The 18,207-nt window shown below is 39.3% G+C and overlaps 1 protein-coding gene across 2 annotated transcripts in view; it reads left to right on the top strand.

Moving 5' to 3' along the window:
* Positions 1-15,385, top strand: part of IPO5 (importin 5) — a 59,146-nt gene extending 43,761 nt beyond the window's left edge. For both annotated transcript variants that reach the window (XM_025874664.2, XM_025874665.2), the window contains 13 exons: positions 870-1,088; positions 2,167-2,250; positions 3,611-3,743; positions 3,833-3,954; positions 6,671-6,767; positions 7,888-8,060; positions 9,035-9,146; positions 9,233-9,288; positions 10,274-10,396; positions 11,484-11,703; positions 12,487-12,715; positions 14,249-14,390; positions 15,240-15,385. In XM_025874664.2, the coding sequence (XP_025730449.1) occupies positions 870-1,088; positions 2,167-2,250; positions 3,611-3,743; positions 3,833-3,954; positions 6,671-6,767; positions 7,888-8,060; positions 9,035-9,146; positions 9,233-9,288; positions 10,274-10,396; positions 11,484-11,703; positions 12,487-12,715; positions 14,249-14,390; positions 15,240-15,326 (1,797 nt within the window). In that variant the 3' untranslated portion in view covers positions 15,327-15,385. The remainder of the gene's footprint in view (positions 1-869; positions 1,089-2,166; positions 2,251-3,610; positions 3,744-3,832; positions 3,955-6,670; positions 6,768-7,887; positions 8,061-9,034; positions 9,147-9,232; positions 9,289-10,273; positions 10,397-11,483; positions 11,704-12,486; positions 12,716-14,248; positions 14,391-15,239) is intronic.
* Positions 15,386-18,207: the final 2,822 nt, after the last annotated feature.

The raw sequence follows: 18,207 nt of genomic DNA, 5'->3' as shown, positions 1-18,207 counted from the left end.
GCTCCCTGCTCGGCGGGGAGTCTGCTTCTCCCTCTGGCCCGCCCCCCTCTCATGTGCTCTCTTTCTCGCAAACAAAATCTTAAAAAAAAAAAAAAAAGAACGGCATTTCTCTGAGATCAGAGGTAGGCTCGAGACCTGAAATGTGGAGCAGATGCAGAAGGTAGTAGGGTACCCTCTGAGAGGGGCGGAGGAAGTGATAGTCCAAGTTAAAGAGCTCTGTGGAGAGTGGCTGGAGTTGATGAGGGGAATGAAAGAAATCTGGAGTACTTACTGGGCCAAGTATTCATATGAAGCCACAGGGATTATAAAATAGTACTACCAGGTGAGGACATGAGCCTGGCTGCAAGTACCCACTGCTTGTTACCGGCCAGGTCAGAGAACACCACAGGTCTTTGGTGCAGGAGCAGTGTGAGCTCATCAGTCTCACCAGACAGTGGGACCATTTGTGAGAGGGCTCTGGCGCCGGTGGTGCTGCTGGTGGGACCTTCCAGGGAGAGGCAGGTTAGAAGACAAAGGGAATTCTCCCCACACGTGCCAGCGTAGCACCAAGTGTACAGTAAGTAGTGCGAGGACGAAGACAGGCACTAAGCTGGGGATACAAAAATTGGAAGAGGAATCAGATTCGTGCTTGAGCACGAGCTGCTCGGAGATGAAGCAGACGTGAGAAAGGAGTGCTTTCTCCCGAGCAAGGAGACCCTCAGTAGTTGCCCAGGGGTCCTTTTGTCTGCTCTGGAACCTGCGCTCTGTACTCTGGCTGCTAGACGGTGGTCTCAGCTTGCTGTTGTGGAGAAGCGTTTGAGAACGTGCGGGGGGTGTTTCTTCCAGTTTCTCATTTCCACTACTTAATTTGTGTGTCTTCCTTCTCCTAGTTGATTCAGAAAGGCACCAAGTTAGTGTTGGAACAAGTTGTGACATCTATCGCATCAGTTGCAGATACTGCAGAGGAAAAGTTTGTCCCCTACTATGATTTATTTATGCCGTCACTAAAGCACATTGTCGAGAATGCAGTTCAAAAGGAACTCAGACTTCTCAGAGGAAAAACTATTGAGTGCATCAGCCTCATTGGTCTGGCCGTTGGGAAGGAAAAAGTAAGTGATTTTTCGAAGGTTGAATTCAATATATGTAATTTGGCTGTGGAGGCATTGAGGGTACTAGAGGTCTTTTTCCCATAAACGGTTTTCTGGATGCTTGATTTTTTTTTTCCATCATCTTACTCTCCTTTCACTCCTACTTTGTATATAAATACATTTTATCAGTGTTAATATTAAGGCTTTTTCTTAATTATGCTCTTGAAACCTCCCCCTTTTCCTACCCCACGTACAGTCTGTCTCCTGGGAGGCATATGGAGTTCAAGATCCATGTGTTTAGTTTCACCCGTTTCAACATGTACATTCCACTTGCTTTCTTGTTAATCCAAAAGCATCAGGTGTCCCAAAGGAGAAATCCTACCTGCATGTAGCTCTTCAGAAAATAATTAGCAAGGACCACTCACCGATGTATTTTTCTTCCCCTGCCAGCATCCCAGAGTTGTCAAAGCTGATCCAAAGAAGTTCCTCTGTCACTGACCCCTCAGGTTCCAATTCTCAGAGCTACCAACATTAGAACCTCTCTGGTGGGTTTCTCTGAAACCAGCATCAGTATTAACTTATCTTTTAAATTGTTTTCTGTGGGATACTGAGAACCTAACCAATAATTTATGTTCCATACTCTCTGTATCTGGCCTTCAAACTGTCTTTGAAACACTGCCTGTTTACACAATGGAGATTGCCAGAACTACACAGGGTTAAATGAAAATCATGTGGTTCTAGGGAGCAATCCAAAATTTTATTTCTGGATTCGGATTATCTTTTTACTGCTGGAAATACATAAACCATAGACCAGAACTTGATGTTATTAGAAATACCTCTATTCTGCAGTTCACCCTGACCTTTACTGGAGAATATATTTTTCTAGAAAGAGCACTAAGTCTGTGCTATATACAGATGAAAATTTCTCAGTGTAACTTTTGTCTGAGGGGTTTATGACCCATGTGGGAAATGTAATAGATTTTCTTTTGGAAAGTTTTGTTACTATACAAGAAACAAAATTGGGTAGCAATAAGCACCTCTCTGATCTGGTAGCCACAAGTAACACTGGTGTTGATTTTTCCCAAATATTTTCTTCTAGTTCATGCAAGATGCATCAGATGTGATGCAGCTCTTATTGAAGACCCAGACAGACTTCAGCGATATGGAAGATGATGATCCTCAGGTAAAGCAGCTTGCATACATTCACCTTGATCCATTTAGGAGTTGTGGCTCGTGCAGGGTTAATGTACTCACAAAAGAAACTGAGTAATAGGCTTCTTGAGATAACCCCTGGTTTCAGAGGCCGTCTTCACTGGTTTTCCTTCACTTCTCCTGCCACCTTTTTCTCAGTCTGCCCCCTCTGCCCTGACTCTGAATTTATTTTTGGTGCTCTTAGGGTTCTGTCCTACGCCCTCTTACCTCCTGAGCAGTGTCATCTACACCGCGGCTTCAGTTTCCCTTTGTATGCTGTGACTTCAGGTCTTTCTCTGAATTAAAGGCTCATTTATCCAACAACTTACTAAACATCTCCATTTGGATGTCTCCCAGCCTTCTCAGTGCCACATGATTTCCTTCCCCGTCAAAAAAGAAATACAGAAACCTAACAATCTTAGAACATGCTCTGTTTTTCTCTTTCTGCCTGCCAACAAATATTCATTTCACTTAGGACCTGCCCCCCACTCAGCCTAATTCCTGCTCATATTTCGTGTCTGATGTAAGTCTCGAAAGTGGGTCCTTATGGCACTGTGTTGTAAATTGTAAGTGTGTGTCATAATCCTAATAGTAGTCACTATGCCTAACGTATAACAGGCACTCTGTAATTGTTAAATTACATTTTGACTTTATACAGCCACGCTATAATTGTTTCCCATAAACTTAAAATTGGTTTTGTTTTGTTTTAGAGTAGGAGTGGGTCATTTACGTCAGTATATGCGAGATAGATATATTGGGGAGTAGTAAAAAATCACTTTCTGGGTTACCGGGATGATGAATTAAAAACTAGATTCTCTGTGGGAATTTGCAGGTGACTAAGACTACGTAAACACAGTAGAAGAGGTGTCTTCAGCATACCCAGCCCCTTAGAAAATGAAAACAGCTACGAGAAAGGGATGTTTTGTTTCTTGGGTATTAGTAAATGTTTAATGAATGGAATGCTAGGCAGTAGGGATACGGTCAGATAAAATAGGTTCCTACCTTAAAAAAATTAGTGCCTAGAAGTTGCTATGGTTAAGTGGGTTTTATTTATGTGGTCCAGATGCTAGTAGAGAAAAACTACATATTGCTTCTTGAAAGTAAGAAACAATAAGACATAGTCCTGGTCTTTCTCTTTTGTCTCACCTGCTGACCGTATTGGAAGGTAAAGATTCATAATAATTTTGTTGTTATTTCTGAATGTTTTAAGTATATGACCTTAGAAAATGTACTTACCTCTTAAAGAGGGTGACTGTAAAATAAAACATTGTTTTTATGAAATAGGGAAATGGCATTCTTTGTGATCTCTTCTTACCCATTGTTTTAAAATCAATTGTAATTTTTCCCCCCAGATCTCTTACATGATCTCAGCATGGGCCAGAATGTGCAAAATTCTTGGAAAAGAATTTCAGCAGTACCTTCCAGTTGTTATGGGGCCTTTAATGAAGACTGCTTCGATTAAGCCCGAAGTAGCCCTTTTAGATAGTAGGTATCTTCATAAAGACATAGCAGTTGTAAAGTTCTTCTCTGTAATTATTTTTTAACATTAATTTGTTTTCTTTACCTGTTAATAGCCCAAGACATGGAGAATATGAGTGATGATGATGGTTGGGAGTTTGTGAACCTTGGGGATCAGCAAAGTTTTGGTATTAAAACTGCAGGATTGGAGGAAAAGTCTACTGCTTGTCAGATGCTGGTGAGTGTGTACAATGTTTACCAAACGTCAGTTGACAACCTCCCATAACACGTACGTACACGTTTCAGAGGCGTTCTTTTCATAGATGCTAAAGAAATTATTTTAAAGAGCAGGAATATATTCTTTAAAATGTAAAAACCTTCTGACCCAACATTTCTACTTCTGGATAAAGAAAGAAATCATGTAGGTGGAGCATCTGGGTGGCTCAGTCAGCTAAACAGCCTACTCTTGATTTTGGCTCAGGTCATGATCTCGGGGTCCTGGGATTAAGCCCCACATAGGGCTCCTCCACGCTCAGCGGGGAGTCTGCTTGAGGATTCTCTCCCTCTGCCCCTCTCCTTGTTCACCCTCTCTCTCTTTCTAAAATATATAAATCTTTAAAAAAAAAAGGGAATCATGTAGGTAAGCTTCATTATCAGCGCTGTTTCTAACAAGAACGACAAAAAACAAGCAGCTTGAATGCCTATTACTAGGAAGATGATAATAATAACGTGCCCTAGACTCTTACACAGCTGATACAAAGCTACGTTGGGGCAAGGACTTTTGTCTGTTTTGTGCTTAGTGTATAGTAGATAAGATGACCAAGAAATATTTTTTTGAATGAATGAACAGAAATGTGCTCGTGATACTGAAAATAAAACTGTATGGTTTCACTTGTTAAAAAAAATATATAAACGTGGTAGGGACATCAAAATGTTTGCATTGATTATCTCTTACGGTATTATGGGGTCTTGTGTGTAAGTTCTCTTTGAGTTGTTTTTTTCTCCTTTATGAGCATATTGTTATAGACAGGGACAATGTATTTTTTAAAAGAATTTAAAAATTACGGCTTTGGCTTACAAATTTAGCAGTTAAGTAAGCCTAAATAAAAGTTAATTGCTTACATTTTATCTTGTATTAATAAAGCACTGTTGTGTTCTCTAATTCCTTTAACCTTTTTTCTTAAACTTATGCTTATCATCAGTACTTGCTATATTTTATGAATATTTATGTCTATAACTTATAAACATTTTGGATTTTTGTGGTATCTCAACTAGAGAGCAATTATAAATGTCACATGTCTAAACAAAACTATCAAATCTTTTAATGTAGTGGAAGAAAGAAAAGAAACAATTATTTTTAAAACCGCACTGTTTAGAGCACCTGGGTGGCTTGGTCATTTGGCCATCCAGCTCTTGGTTTCAGCTCAGGTCATGGTCTGGGGGTCGTGAGATTGAGCTGCAGCAGACTCTGCACTGAGCATGGAGCCTGCAGCCCCTGTTCACAGGTGCTCTCTCTCCCAAAATAAGTAACTAAACAAACAGCACTGTTTTTTTCTGTTCACTGGCAAAATTATTTCTTTTTTAAGATTTATTTGAGGGGCACCTGGGTGGCTCAGTCATTAAGCTTCTGCCTTCGACTCAAGTCATGGTCCCAGGGTCCTGGGATCCAGCCCTGCTTCGGGCTCCCTGCTCAGCGGGAAGCCTGCTTCTCCCTCTCCCCCTCTCCCTGCTTGTGTTCCCTCTCTTCCTGTGTCTCTCTGTCAAATAAATAAATAAAATCTTTAAAAACAAAAAAAAAAGACTTATTTGAGGGGGAGAGAGAATCCTCAAGCAGATCCCCACTGAGCACGGAGCCCGAAGTGGGGCTAGATCCCAGGATCCTGAGATCATGACCTGAGCTGAAACCAAGAGCTGGAAGCTCAACTGAATGAGTCACCCAGTCACCCCTGAAATGATTTAAAAAAAAAAAAATACAAGATAACATAAGCCTATTTGCAGATTTACAGAGTCTAAGTGATATGCTACAATTACATATTTAAATTTTTTTTTTTTTTGAAAGCAAGAGGATGAGCATGGAGGGAGAGGCTCCATGCTCAGAGCATAGCCTGACACAGGGATCGATCTCACGACCCTGAGATCATGATGTGAGCCAAAATCAAGAGTTGGACACTTAACCAACTGAGCCACCCAGGAACCCCTATATCTTTTTTTTTCTTTAAGATTTTAGTTGAAAGAGAGAGCGTGTGCACAAGCCAGGGGGAGGGGCAGTGGGAGAGGGAGAAGCAGACTCCCCACCAAGTAGGTTGCCCAATGTGGGGCTCGATCTTAGGCCCCTGAGATCATGACCTAAGCTGAAAGCAGCTGCTTAACCAACTGAGCCACCTAGGTGCCCCTTGTCTTTTTAAATTATTTTCCTTAATCGATATATTTTGTTTAAGGTTTCTCAAGAGTGCTAAAACTTGCAAAATTCTCCCATGCACAAGAATTAAGATGTGTGGTGTGTGAGCCTTTAAAGGACAGTGTATATTGCAGTCAACGCCATGGCCGTTTCCCATTTTACAGTTCTTTTTACATTTATATTTGTGTTTCCCAAACACCTTTCACAGTACTGCATGCAGCTTTTTTTTTTTCTTAAGATTTTATTTGAGACACAGAGACAGAGTGTGTGCAAGCAGGGGGAGGGGCAGAGGGACTCTCAAGGAGACTCCGTGCTGAACACAGAGCCCGACACAGGGCCTGTTTTCACGACCCTGAGATCATGACCAGAGCCAAAATCATGGGTGGGATGCTTAATGAACTGAGCCACCCACATGCCCCCCTGCATGCAGCTTTAAATGTATTTCTAGTCAGGATGCAGCGTTATGTGGTCCTTACGATTCTGCTATTTGTTGGTAAATATTAATACCTAAAAACTAATGTGGATCTTGATGTCTTTTCTAATATTTTGTTTTCAGGTTTGCTATGCTAAAGAGTTGAAGGAAGGCTTTGTGGAATATACCGAGCAGGTTGTCAAACTGATGGTCCCTCTACTGAAATTTTATTTCCACGATGATATCCTACAACTTTTGAACGCAAAACATTTCTAGAATTAGTTAAATTATAGCTTGTTCAAGTATTAGACTTCGTGTTAACTGAAGCCTAAATCACTGTTACTGTTTGCACTAAGCTTCATTTTTTGCATGTGTTTTAGTTTTATGGTTTTTGCTTGTGCCAAAAATATGAAAAAGAAAATGTTACCTAACTACTAGTTGACAGCTTTTTCTGTGAACCTCTGAAGGATTTTAAGGATTGATATTTTATTAGCAAATGTTTGCAGTTACATATAATAGCTATTTTTCTCAAGGATCTTTTGGTGATGTTAGGAAACTAAGATCTTTCTTAATGGGTTAGAGACCCACTGATAATTTTCTGTGGTTCTACATTGGGGAGAAACATTTCTTGATAAATCTGCGTGTTAAAGGTTTTCTTCTTAACGTGATGATAGTAATTAATACATACAGAAACATTTTTATGCCTTCCCACACACACACACACACGTGCTATTTCATAGATGGATTTTGAAAAAAGGACAGCGCAACAGTGTTGGAGTCCAGACCCAAACCGAGATCTGCCTGACTCCAGAGCCCCTTTGTTGTAGTTCTTCATGCAGTATTCTGTAATGGCATCCTTAACAGAAGACAGCTTTTGCCCAACAGAAACTTAACATGATGCCACAGGACCTTATTTTACAAATGATACTAGATAGGGAGGGACAACTTGATCTTCATTGAAAACTGAAAAGGCTCTGACAGGAGGAGATCCTCATTAGTTTTCCCAGGAGAATCATAGCTTTGGTTGCATTTATTAATATATTGCCTAAAGTTTTGGGATAGGAACATCTTGAGATGTGCTCTGAGGATCCCAGATCCTTTCACATTTGAGACTCATTGCTGTTGTATTACAGGTGACAGAAAAGACAGGAAATCAGGCACATGGGTAGGGAGATGTCTTTGTACCCATATTCTACTTACCACAAGCTCCTGGGTAGCAATCTCGGATAAACAGAGGTTCCTGGTGCTCAGTGAGCACTTTAATGTTTACATAAGCAAAGAAAGTGATAGAATGATCTTTTGAGGATAGTGATTACACTAAGTGTATCTAAGAATAGTGATTGTTTCCTTAACAATAAAACGTGTTCGAGTGGCAGCTGCAGAATCCATGCCTCTTCTCCTGGAATGTGCGAGAGTTCGTGGTCCTGAGTATCTCACACAGATGTGGCATTTTATGTGTGATGCTCTAATCAAGGCCATTGGCACAGAACCAGATTCAGATGTCCTTTCAGAAATAATGCATTCTTTTGCGAAGGTAAATATTTTTCTCTTAAAAATATGTATAAGGTATGTGTTCATTTTATTAGTCTTGCTAAATAAATTGAATCTTTTTGTGCTATAACATAATTTTCTTACTGGAATTGTTTAATTTTTTTTTAGTTTAACGTTTTGGTGTTGTCATTTTTTTTTTGTTTTGTGTTTGTTTTTTTTCCAGAGTTGCTGCTCTTATAGTCCAGTCTTGATTAGTTTCCACCATCATTTCCCTAATAATCCAGCTGCAGAATCTTGGCTCATTTCCAGCCCACACCTAGTTTGTCCTACTCTCTCCTGTATCCCTCTGCTCTTCACATTGCCTATGTCTTTGTGCTGAGCTAGCCTTCCTTGGTCTGTTCCAGAACTCTCTGTCCTTTCTCTCCCTCTCAGTTCATTCTCCTTTTCTCAGGCATGAACTTGCTTGTTACTTGCCACTCCTCTTCCCATATTCTTGTTCAGCTCCATGGCGTGCCCCATAGTTCATTTTAAAAGTTCTTCATCACCTAATTATTTGTCCCAATTTACACTCCTGCAGTTTGAATTTTCTTCTATTTTTCCAAAGAATGCCTGCTGCTGGGCCTTTGCACATATCATCTCCCCCAGCTGCAATGCCCTCCCAGCACACACTTGCCCTTTCTCCAGCTGGGTCCGTGTAGAAATCTGTGTGGTGATTGAGCTCCCTAGAACCTGGGTGCTCTGCTCCATCTTCAAGACTTCAGCACCTACCAGTAATGCCTGGCATTTAAGATATGCTCAGGATCTGTTTCATATAAAAATACCGCTTAAATTTTTTTCTTTGAAGTACTGTCATTGTAACACACCAAGCATTATCTACCCATTCAGTCATTAGTCTTCCAGGATACCAGCTTAGTGAATTTTTCTCATGCTTCCATGTGATTCTTAATGGAATTTAACTTTTGGACTCTAAAACCCTTAAATCCCATGGCTTGCTTGCTTTCCTCAATTTCATTGCAGTGCATTGAAGTTATGGGAGATGGATGCCTTAATAATGAACATTTTGAAGAATTGGGAGGAATATTGAAAGCTAAACTCGAAGAACATTTTAAAAATCAAGAATTGCGGCAAGGTAAGTTTTCCACGCTTCTCTTTCTGAAAGTAATCCTTGACCATTTTGGCGACATTTAAAAAGAAATTTATTTGGGTGTGTTTTAGTTAAAAGACAAGATGAAGACTATGATGAGCAGGTGGAAGAGTCACTACAAGATGAGGTAAATTATTCCCTTCAGAACTTAATTTATATGATCATTTGCATCTGGAAGATTTTTAAATGCTTAAGTTTCTAATTCATCTGACTTGTCATTCTGATGGTAATGATCAGTAATTTTTAGCAGAAGAATCTGACATGTGTTGCATTTACAAATTTAGAGAATAAGTAATTGAAATTAGCTGATTTGTGGTTTGGATGCTGTGTGTGAGTTCTTGTTGCAGTACCTCACACATAACAGCGCTTGTAGGTTCACCTAGTATTTTTTTTACATACTCCTGAACAACTTTTTATTTGGTGGTACTTTCAGCATTTTAAAAATAAGTGAACTCAAATTCAGATGTTGAGTGACTGTCTAACGCCACACACTGTTGACAATCTGGGGCTTAAGGCCAGATCTTTTTGTAACATCAGCTGTTTTTCTCCCAGACCACAGAATATAATACAGATTTCCTTATAAATAATACACATAGAGTGGCTGATATAAGTCTTCTTTACCTTGTTACTCAGTTCTCTCCTCATCGAATCACTTGACGCCATGAATTCTATTTCTGCTGTGTGTTCAGGGCCCAAAGTGTGGCATGTAGCCATCCTGGTGGACCCAGGTCAGCTCATTTCTGCACAGGTTGCTCACATGCTGACAGGAGCAGATTCTCCGCCCCTCTGCTGTCCACCAGTCTGCTCCAAGATTAGAAACATTCTTGCAAAAAACAAAAAAGTAGTACTAAAGTAAAAACACTTCTGTCTCAGAACTTCGAAACTTTCAAGAAAACTCTTTGGAATAAGTACAATACTTGCCCACACCTTTATCTGTCTGTAGGCAGGTAGGAGATGCCACCCCCAATCATCGAGGTAACCACAGTCTCCAGATGCTTGCTATGCCCTTAAGAAAATCTTAAGATTTTTTTAAGTAAATGTAACTGTTCGTCATAGTGGAGATACTTTTTAATACATACGGGTGTTGTGTGTTTTTTTGTTTTTGTTTTTAGGATGATAATGATGTTTATATTCTGACCAAAGTGTCAGACATTTTACACTCAATATTCAGTAGCTACAAGGAAAAGGTGTTACCATGGTTTGAACAGCTGCTTCCGTTAATTGTCAACCTAATTGTAAGTGTTGCCTCTCTTTGACAGTTATTTTAGAGAGTTGCCTGGAATGTTTTCAGTGCAGCACTTGAAAACACACTTTCAGGTTAAAATGGACCTTAGAAATCATAAAGACCTTCCAGAGTACATCTTTAATTTTATCAGGTTTATTGCATTGCCCTTGATATTTTCTCATTTAAGGTTTGCTAATTAGGTTTTCCATAGTTCAATTAAATTACAATGCATTCCAGAGACCTACAAATGACTTTTCATTATTTGAGTTTATGTGTGCCCTGCTAAATTAACAAAATGATTACTTTTTTTGGTGGACCCTAGAGGATTCAGTTAAAATCCTTGTTACATACAACCAGCAATCATACATTGTGGATGATGGCCTTATGTATTCAGTTTTTTTTTTTTTTTTTAAAGATTTTATTTATTTATTTGAGAGAGAATGAGAGATAGAGAGCACGAGAGGGAAGAGGGTCAGAGGGAGAAGCAGACTCCCTGCTGAGCAGGGAGCCCGATGTGGGACTCGATCCCGGGACTCCAGGATCATGACCTGAGCCGAAGGCAGTCGCTTAACCAGCTGAGCCACCCAGGCGCCCCATGTATTCAGTTTTTTAAAATACGCATGAAAAGCAATCAATAGAAGTTTGTCTTGCTTTGGCTTTTAATTTTGCATTGTGTTTAATAGTGCAGCACATTTTTTAAAACGTTTAGGCCCATGTGACTTAGCCTGTTGAGTGGATATATAAAGCTAAAACCTGTTCACAGCTTTTCTTGTCGTTTCTTAAAGATGGCATTATTACCTTTTTTTGAAGCAAATGTACATATGTTGCTGCTGCAGCTGGTTCTTCCTGGTATATGGTAAAGTCAGATTGTGGGATTCTATAGAAAATCATGCAGAGTCTTTTGAACTTGTAGTTTATTAAATCTCTGTTGTAAGTTGAAGATTGTTATTCACAGGAAGTGATTATTACTGTGTTGTTTTTCATTGCTTGTTTCAGGAATATCCATGTAAGCTGATAGTTTATAGTGAAATTTTTTTTTTTTTTACATTCTTTATGTACTCCAGTATTCAAAGCTTAAAAGATTCTCTCTTTTATAGTGTCCACATAGACCATGGCCAGACAGACAATGGGGATTGTGCATCTTTGATGATGTCATAGAACACTGTAGTCCAGCCTCATTTAAATACGCAGAATATTTCTTAAGGCCAATGCTCCAGTATGTATGTGACAACAGCCCAGAAGTCAGGCAAGCAGCTGCGTATGGCTTGGGAGTCATGGCACAGTATGGTGGAGATAACTATCGTCCTTTTTGTACAGGTACCTCAGTTTGTTTGGTTCCAGGCATTCCTTTTATCGCTTCCTTGTTATCTTTTCCACACCCCCAAACATTATATAGCTATTTTTGCTATATTCACCTTCCCTTTCTCAAACATCTCACCTATAGTGCCTACGTATTGACCTCTTTACTGTCCTAGAAATGGAAATGAAGTCTGAGTGGAATCTGAGCCTCCCCACCCTGTCCTCCAGAGTACAGTTCTTTCGGGTTTGGGGGTTACACCCTGGCTATAGCAAAGGACCTTTTTTTTTGAGAGAGTGAGGGAGTGAGAGCACACACGAGCAGGGGGAGGGGCAGGGGGAGAGGGAGAAGCAGAGCCACTGAGCGTAGAGCCCATGAGGGGGCTCGATCCCAGGACCCTGAGATCATGATCTGAGCCGAAGTCAGACACTTAACTGACTGAGCCACCCAGGCGCCCCTAGCATAGAACTTTTCAAACATACTGGGGTCCCTGTAGGATTAGCACAGGAATATAGCTGGTGTAGGCTTTGAAAAGCTGAAATACCCTGAGGTGGTCAGGAGTATAAATCTGGAGGCTCCCGACCTTGACCTCATGGGATCTCGGTAGAGTGAGTGCTGGTGCTCCTGGCCATGTTGGGGCAGCCTGCCTTTCTTACTTCTGGTTCTGCAGCCAAGAAGACAAAACATGCCTTAGACTTTACTCATTCTTCACTATAATCAATAACTGGGCCAAAGATAAAAAAAGGAATATTGCAATGAAAATGTGAGGTTTTAACTGACCTTCTTGCAATTGCCTATTTTAGAAGCACTTCCACTGCTGGTAAGAGTTATTCAGTCAGCCGATTCTAAGACCAAAGAAAATGTCAATGCTACAGAGAACTGCATCTCAGCAGTAGGGAAAATTATGAAGTTCAAGCCTGACTGTGTGAACGTTGAAGAAGTCCTGCCACACTGGTTGTCTTGGCTTCCACTGCATGAAGATAAAGAAGAAGCTGTTCAGACTTTCAATTATCTGTGTGACTTGATTGAAAGGTAAAAAAAAAAAAAAAAGGACAAATAGACCTTATTTCTTCCTCTTTCTGTAAAACAGTGTTTCCTGTGCACAGCCCTCAGATGTATAGGTTTCTAATAATGTTGTCTTTAGAAATCATGCTAAATCATATCACAGTTAACGCAGCCTTACAGTTGGATCTAATTTTGACTTACTCTTTATGGAATTAGATTCAACAGTTGAGGGATTGTAGAACATGTTTTAAGAAGGTTCCCTTTTAATATTGTCACCCACCCCATTTATCTGTTTTTCGTTTATTTGGCTTTAGTTTTTTTTTTTTTTTTTTTAAGATATTTATTTGACAGAAAGAGCACAAGCAGAGGGAGAAGCAGGCTCCCCGCTGAGCAAGGAGCCCAATGCGGGGCTCGATCCCAGGACCCTGGGATCATGACCTGAGTTGGAGGCAGATGCCACCCAGGTGCCCCACTTTAGATTTTTTTTTTTTAATTTCAGCTTTACTGAGGTGTAATTGACATCTATCACTTACTAGTAGAATGAGATTGAAGAATGTTGGTAGTGCCATTATTTGACCCTCTAGAATTCTGGTATTTTTCTTTGGATTCAAGAATCAGTGGTATAAGGAAAGTATTCCGGACAGGTAATCAAGATCTGGCTCTGGGCCCTGGCATTATTCATGCTATTTTGTGTCCATGAGTATATCTAAGAATTGAAACAACCGGGAGGCTATAGAAGCTATCAAATCCCAAATCCCAAGGCGTGTTCTTTGGTGTCTGTTTTTCTAAGTCCAAGTTCTTCTAAATATTAATCAGATCTAGGCTCTGTCGCTGTTAATTACTGCTTTTATTCATGAGTACTCTAAGGGCTACAACCACTCCTTTCCTGGAATTTGTAGAAATAGGCCAGTGGGCATATTCCTTCATGCCTGTTTAAGTTCAGGTTCACACAAATGTTGTGTTTGAGTATTCCCACAGAGAACTATCATTTAGGGATGTGATAGCCATCCTGGAGACTATACACTCTTTATCTGCTCCTGCCTCTGAAGGCACCACTTCTCCATCATGCTGTTTGATCATCTTCCTTGGAAATAACTATTCCAAAAGTCTCTTAATGAAAGACTAGAATTCTAGTTAAATTCACTGTTACGTTTCTTTCCATTAAACTTGCCTAAAGTTTATTTCCCAGCTTACTCTTGAAATGCCCCTAAATCCTTTTGAACTTCAAATTTATTTGGAAACCATTTTGCCATATATAAATTCTTAGTAATAGCTCTTTTTTTTTCTTTAAATAAGTCACAAATTATAAAGCACTTAGAATATTCTTTCCTTGGCCCTTAAACCTGAGAGATTAGCCAAGTATTTATCCTAATTTACATGGGAAGACCCTGAAGAGCTAATAAATACAATTAGCTGGTTTTCCTTCCACTGAATTTGATTTTAGTGAATGCATAATCATAACAAAATTCTATGTTGGAGGAAGGATGTAGGAAAGTATGAGTGCTTGAGTGATTTCTCCTTACAATTTTCATTTATAATGGCTTTCTTCTTTTTGGTCAGTAATCACCCCATCGTTCTTGGCCCAAACAATACCAATCTGCCCAAAATATTCAGTATAATTGCAGAAGGAGAAATGCACGAGGCAATTAAACATGAAGATCCTTGTGCCAAACGTCTGGCTAATGTAGTTCGTCAAGTACAGGTAAGCTGTTCTTAAATTGGGACAGGGGAAATAAAGTAGTTTTTTGGGAGGTGTTTTGGTTTTGTTTTGGGGTTTTTTTTTTTTCTTCTACATTAGAAGAAAGAAAGCCACACTTTTTTTTTTTTTTTTTTTAAGATTTTTATTTATTTATTTGTCAGAGAGAAAGAGAGCCCAAGCAGGGGGAGCGGCAGAGGGAGAAGCAGGCTCCCCACTGAGCAGGGAGCCCAATGTGGGGCTCGATCCCAGGACCCTGAGATCATGACCTGAGCCAAAGGCAGACGCTTAACAAACTGAGCCACCCAGGCGCCCCATAGAAAAAAGAAAAAGATACCCAATTTCATTTTTATATTCTCTTGTCTCCAAGGCTCAAATTACTTAACATATAATCTGTCTATATGGTCTTTTTTTTTTTTTTTTATTAGCGCTAAAACATTTGTCCTAAACTTGAGGCATTTTGAACCTTCCAGTTGGTGCTTAGCATATACTTGTGTAGGTTTTTTTTTTTTTTACATTGTCTGAAGAAAAATAAAGATGAGATTTTAATAGTAAATAAGCTGTCAGCTGCCGAAGTTTTTTAAGTGACTTAGGCTCCCTGAATTCTTATGTGGTGTTTCCTTGACTATGTCCTCTACCTGGTATAGTTTTATCAGGTCAGACTGAATGAAGAAAACTTAGTGTAAATGAAATGAACTTTAAAGATATGAACAGTTTTCTTGCTTTTATAATGATACTCATGAAACTACCTCAAAAGAAAGAATTGGGCATTCTTATAGTCTACCGAATGATTAGTACAGTGCCTCTAAATGACCGCTGCACTGAATCTAAATGCCTGAAACTGTTTCTTCCTAGACTTCTGGAGGACTGTGGGCCGAGTGCATGGCACAGCTGAGTCCCGAGCAGCAGGCGGCCGTACAGGAGCTCCTGAACTCTGCTTGAAGGGCCTTAATATCTCCACCAGAAAGCTAACTCCAAATAAACGTTTACCCTTTTGTTTAGGTTTCTCTGTTTTGTTTTTGAGTACAAGAAAACGGTAGAGTTGTGTCGTGTAGGCCATTCTCCTGCAAAGCCACAGCAGCGGGAAGAGAAGCACTGGGTTTCAGAGTGGTGTTTGAAAGGATTCCCTCGCACCACAGAAGAGGTTCCCCGTAAGCCCTACAGTAGCACTGAAGAGTATTTTTCTATTGGTATAAGCCACCCACGTGAAAGTGAAAGGGAAGTGAAATTAAGTTTTCTCATTAGAGATAAGGAAATTTATGACAAAACAGCTTTAAGATCAGTTATTCAGCATAGATGTGTGTTAAAACAATTTGCTATACACCTAGTGTTAATTTTATTAATTGGAGTGTGAGTCTTTTTGTAGGGTAGAGAGAAACCTTCTGCCCAACAAACTAGTAGATCTAAAATTTGAAAAAAGAAAAAAAAAGCTGAAGACAAAAACAAGCATGAAGATGTCATATTTGATGTCACTTCCGGTTTTTTCCCAAAAGGCTTATGCAGTGACTCAATTTGGAAAGCTTTTCAGCTTCCAGCCCTTGAATGTGAAGTGTCGTTGGCATGTCTGGCAGTAGTCTCTCATTCACTCCTCAATAAACAACATTGAAATACAAAAGTTCGTGTAAAAATTCAGTACCGTCTGGCTTTGATTCATTTAATGTTTTTAATATAAGAATAAGCTAATATTTTTTTAGCGTTAGTAACTGTGGCTTTGAATGTTTTCTTTTTCCCCTAATATTTTCCTTGTGCAGTTTGAACATTAAAGCATCTAGTTTTTACCATCTTCCACTTTAATTTAAGCTAAGTTATATACCTAGTCCTTCACAACTGGTATCCTTTTAAGGTTTGCAAATTTCAACCAATAGTTTTTTTAAATTAGGAGTGTTCTGGTAGATAAAAAAAGATTTGGCTTAGAATTTTCACTGCAAATTGTAATTGACACGGAGCCACACACAACTTTCAAACTTTTAATTTTATGATAAATATTATGCCTAAAATTATTTACTGGTAAATTCAGTAAAATGTGTGAATTTTTTTCCTTTGTGTGTTAACCTCATACCAGTAAACGACTTGCTGTTGTTTCTTTACATAATTCTTCTAAGGGATCTTAATAGATTTCTGTTGAAGCTTCAGTGTTAACATTTTTATAGTTTGTACTAAATTTAACCGTGATGAAAAAAATGAATTTTATGCATAGATCAGAATTTAAAATTAAAGATTTTTTCTTTAAGTGATTTGCATTACTTTATTAAAATTAAATCTGAAATGGAATAGAAAGAACGAATTATCTTAAGATGGTTCAGTTGGTAGCGGATACCCTTCAAATATATTTTCCGCTTTCAGCACAACATTGTTAGCCCAGCAGCTTCAGTCTCTGGCAGAACAGCACTGAATGACTTCACCAGCACAGGCAATTGCTTTCAGTGGGTACCGACGTGGGGACTGTTTTGTAATGGGGGGGGGCAGTGTCTGGAGCTCCTTTATACCCTGCATTCCAGTTGGAGTAAAATGTGTCAAGACAACTCCTTTGTGCTTTCTTACGTAGAATAGAGTTTGAAAAGCCAGTTCGTGTACTGATGCCACCCGCAGATTTCACTTTTGTTTTTAAATTATTACTACACTTGAAAGATTTCACTTTTGTTTTTAAATTATTACTACACTTGAAAGAAAACATGTTAAAAATGTGGCACACATTGCCTAAGTTGAGGTGGACGTGTGGTCGGAGGATGGCTGCATGTTTTTGGAGAATCTAGTGTCTGCGGGGCTTTGTTGTAAGCACTTTCAGGTACGACGCTCATAGCTTCTGGTTTAAACATTAATGGACGAGTGAAGAGTCGGTAAGATCCCTGAAGGAAGTAAAAGGGTGCAAATCCATCCTCTGGGTAGATGTAGAGAAACAGACATGTCATTGAAATTGAATTCATCGGGGAATGTTGGTATTAAAGGCTGTTAATGTGACGTGATCCTGAAATCCAGGACTCAGAGCTCATTGTAATATGTTCCTGAACTAACAATTCTTTGGATTATCTGGGGAAACATTTTTAATACCTCATTTTGTCTACACAAGATGAAAATTCATGTTTTTTCCTTTTGTATCAAATTTAGTTGCCTAGTGGCCTTGTGTGTCAGCCAGTAATGATATATTTATGAATCCAAGCTATTTCTGGGAGGAAATAATGTGTGTGGCTCTTACATTTTCTGGGTATTTTGTAACAAAGGATTAAGTTACGTGCACAAGTGTTAGAAATTTGTAGCAGAACTCATTTGGAGTATTTTTTTAATGCTGTAAATTTAAAGAAAAGTAAATTGTCTTAAAGCTAATTTGACACTTCTGTAATGGGAAGGCAACTTCATCATGACTCTGGCGTTGTAGTTTGACTAACAGAACCATCACTAAATACATAAGCAAATAAACATTCTTGATGCACCTGGTCTCATAATAAATAAGGGGGGTGCATATTTATAGTGGTGTGAGCATTATAGTTTTATGATCTAATCTTGAATGATTGCCTATTTGGGATTTTAAGCAGTTTGAAAAACTAAGGGGGTAGCTAAATATTTTACGTAGTATGGCCTCATTCTGCCTATGAATGTCGTATCAGTTTTTTGGCTCTCATCTTGCCCCATAGAAATCACTTCGCCACCTCGCATCCCTCTTTGCCTCAAAGGAGTGATGGCCAAAATCTCCATCTTTCATTTCCTTCACTGCAAACGTTATGAGTACCACTGTTGAAGAAGAGAGTGAATTACCTGCAAGGAGTAGGCTTAGCTTTTTATTTCCAACACTTGAACTTCTGAAGCACAGGGGCAGGGGTAACTCTAA

The sequence above is a fragment of the Callorhinus ursinus genome, unplaced genomic scaffold, assembly GCF_003265705.2.
Source record: "Callorhinus ursinus isolate GAN/ISIS: 27379988/994484 unplaced genomic scaffold, GSC_fseal_2.0 scaffold7, whole genome shotgun sequence".
Taxonomy (NCBI): Eukaryota; Metazoa; Chordata; class Mammalia; order Carnivora; family Otariidae; genus Callorhinus; species Callorhinus ursinus.
Note: the sequence above shows the minus strand (reverse complement) of the source record. Positions and strands in the feature narration are given on the sequence as shown.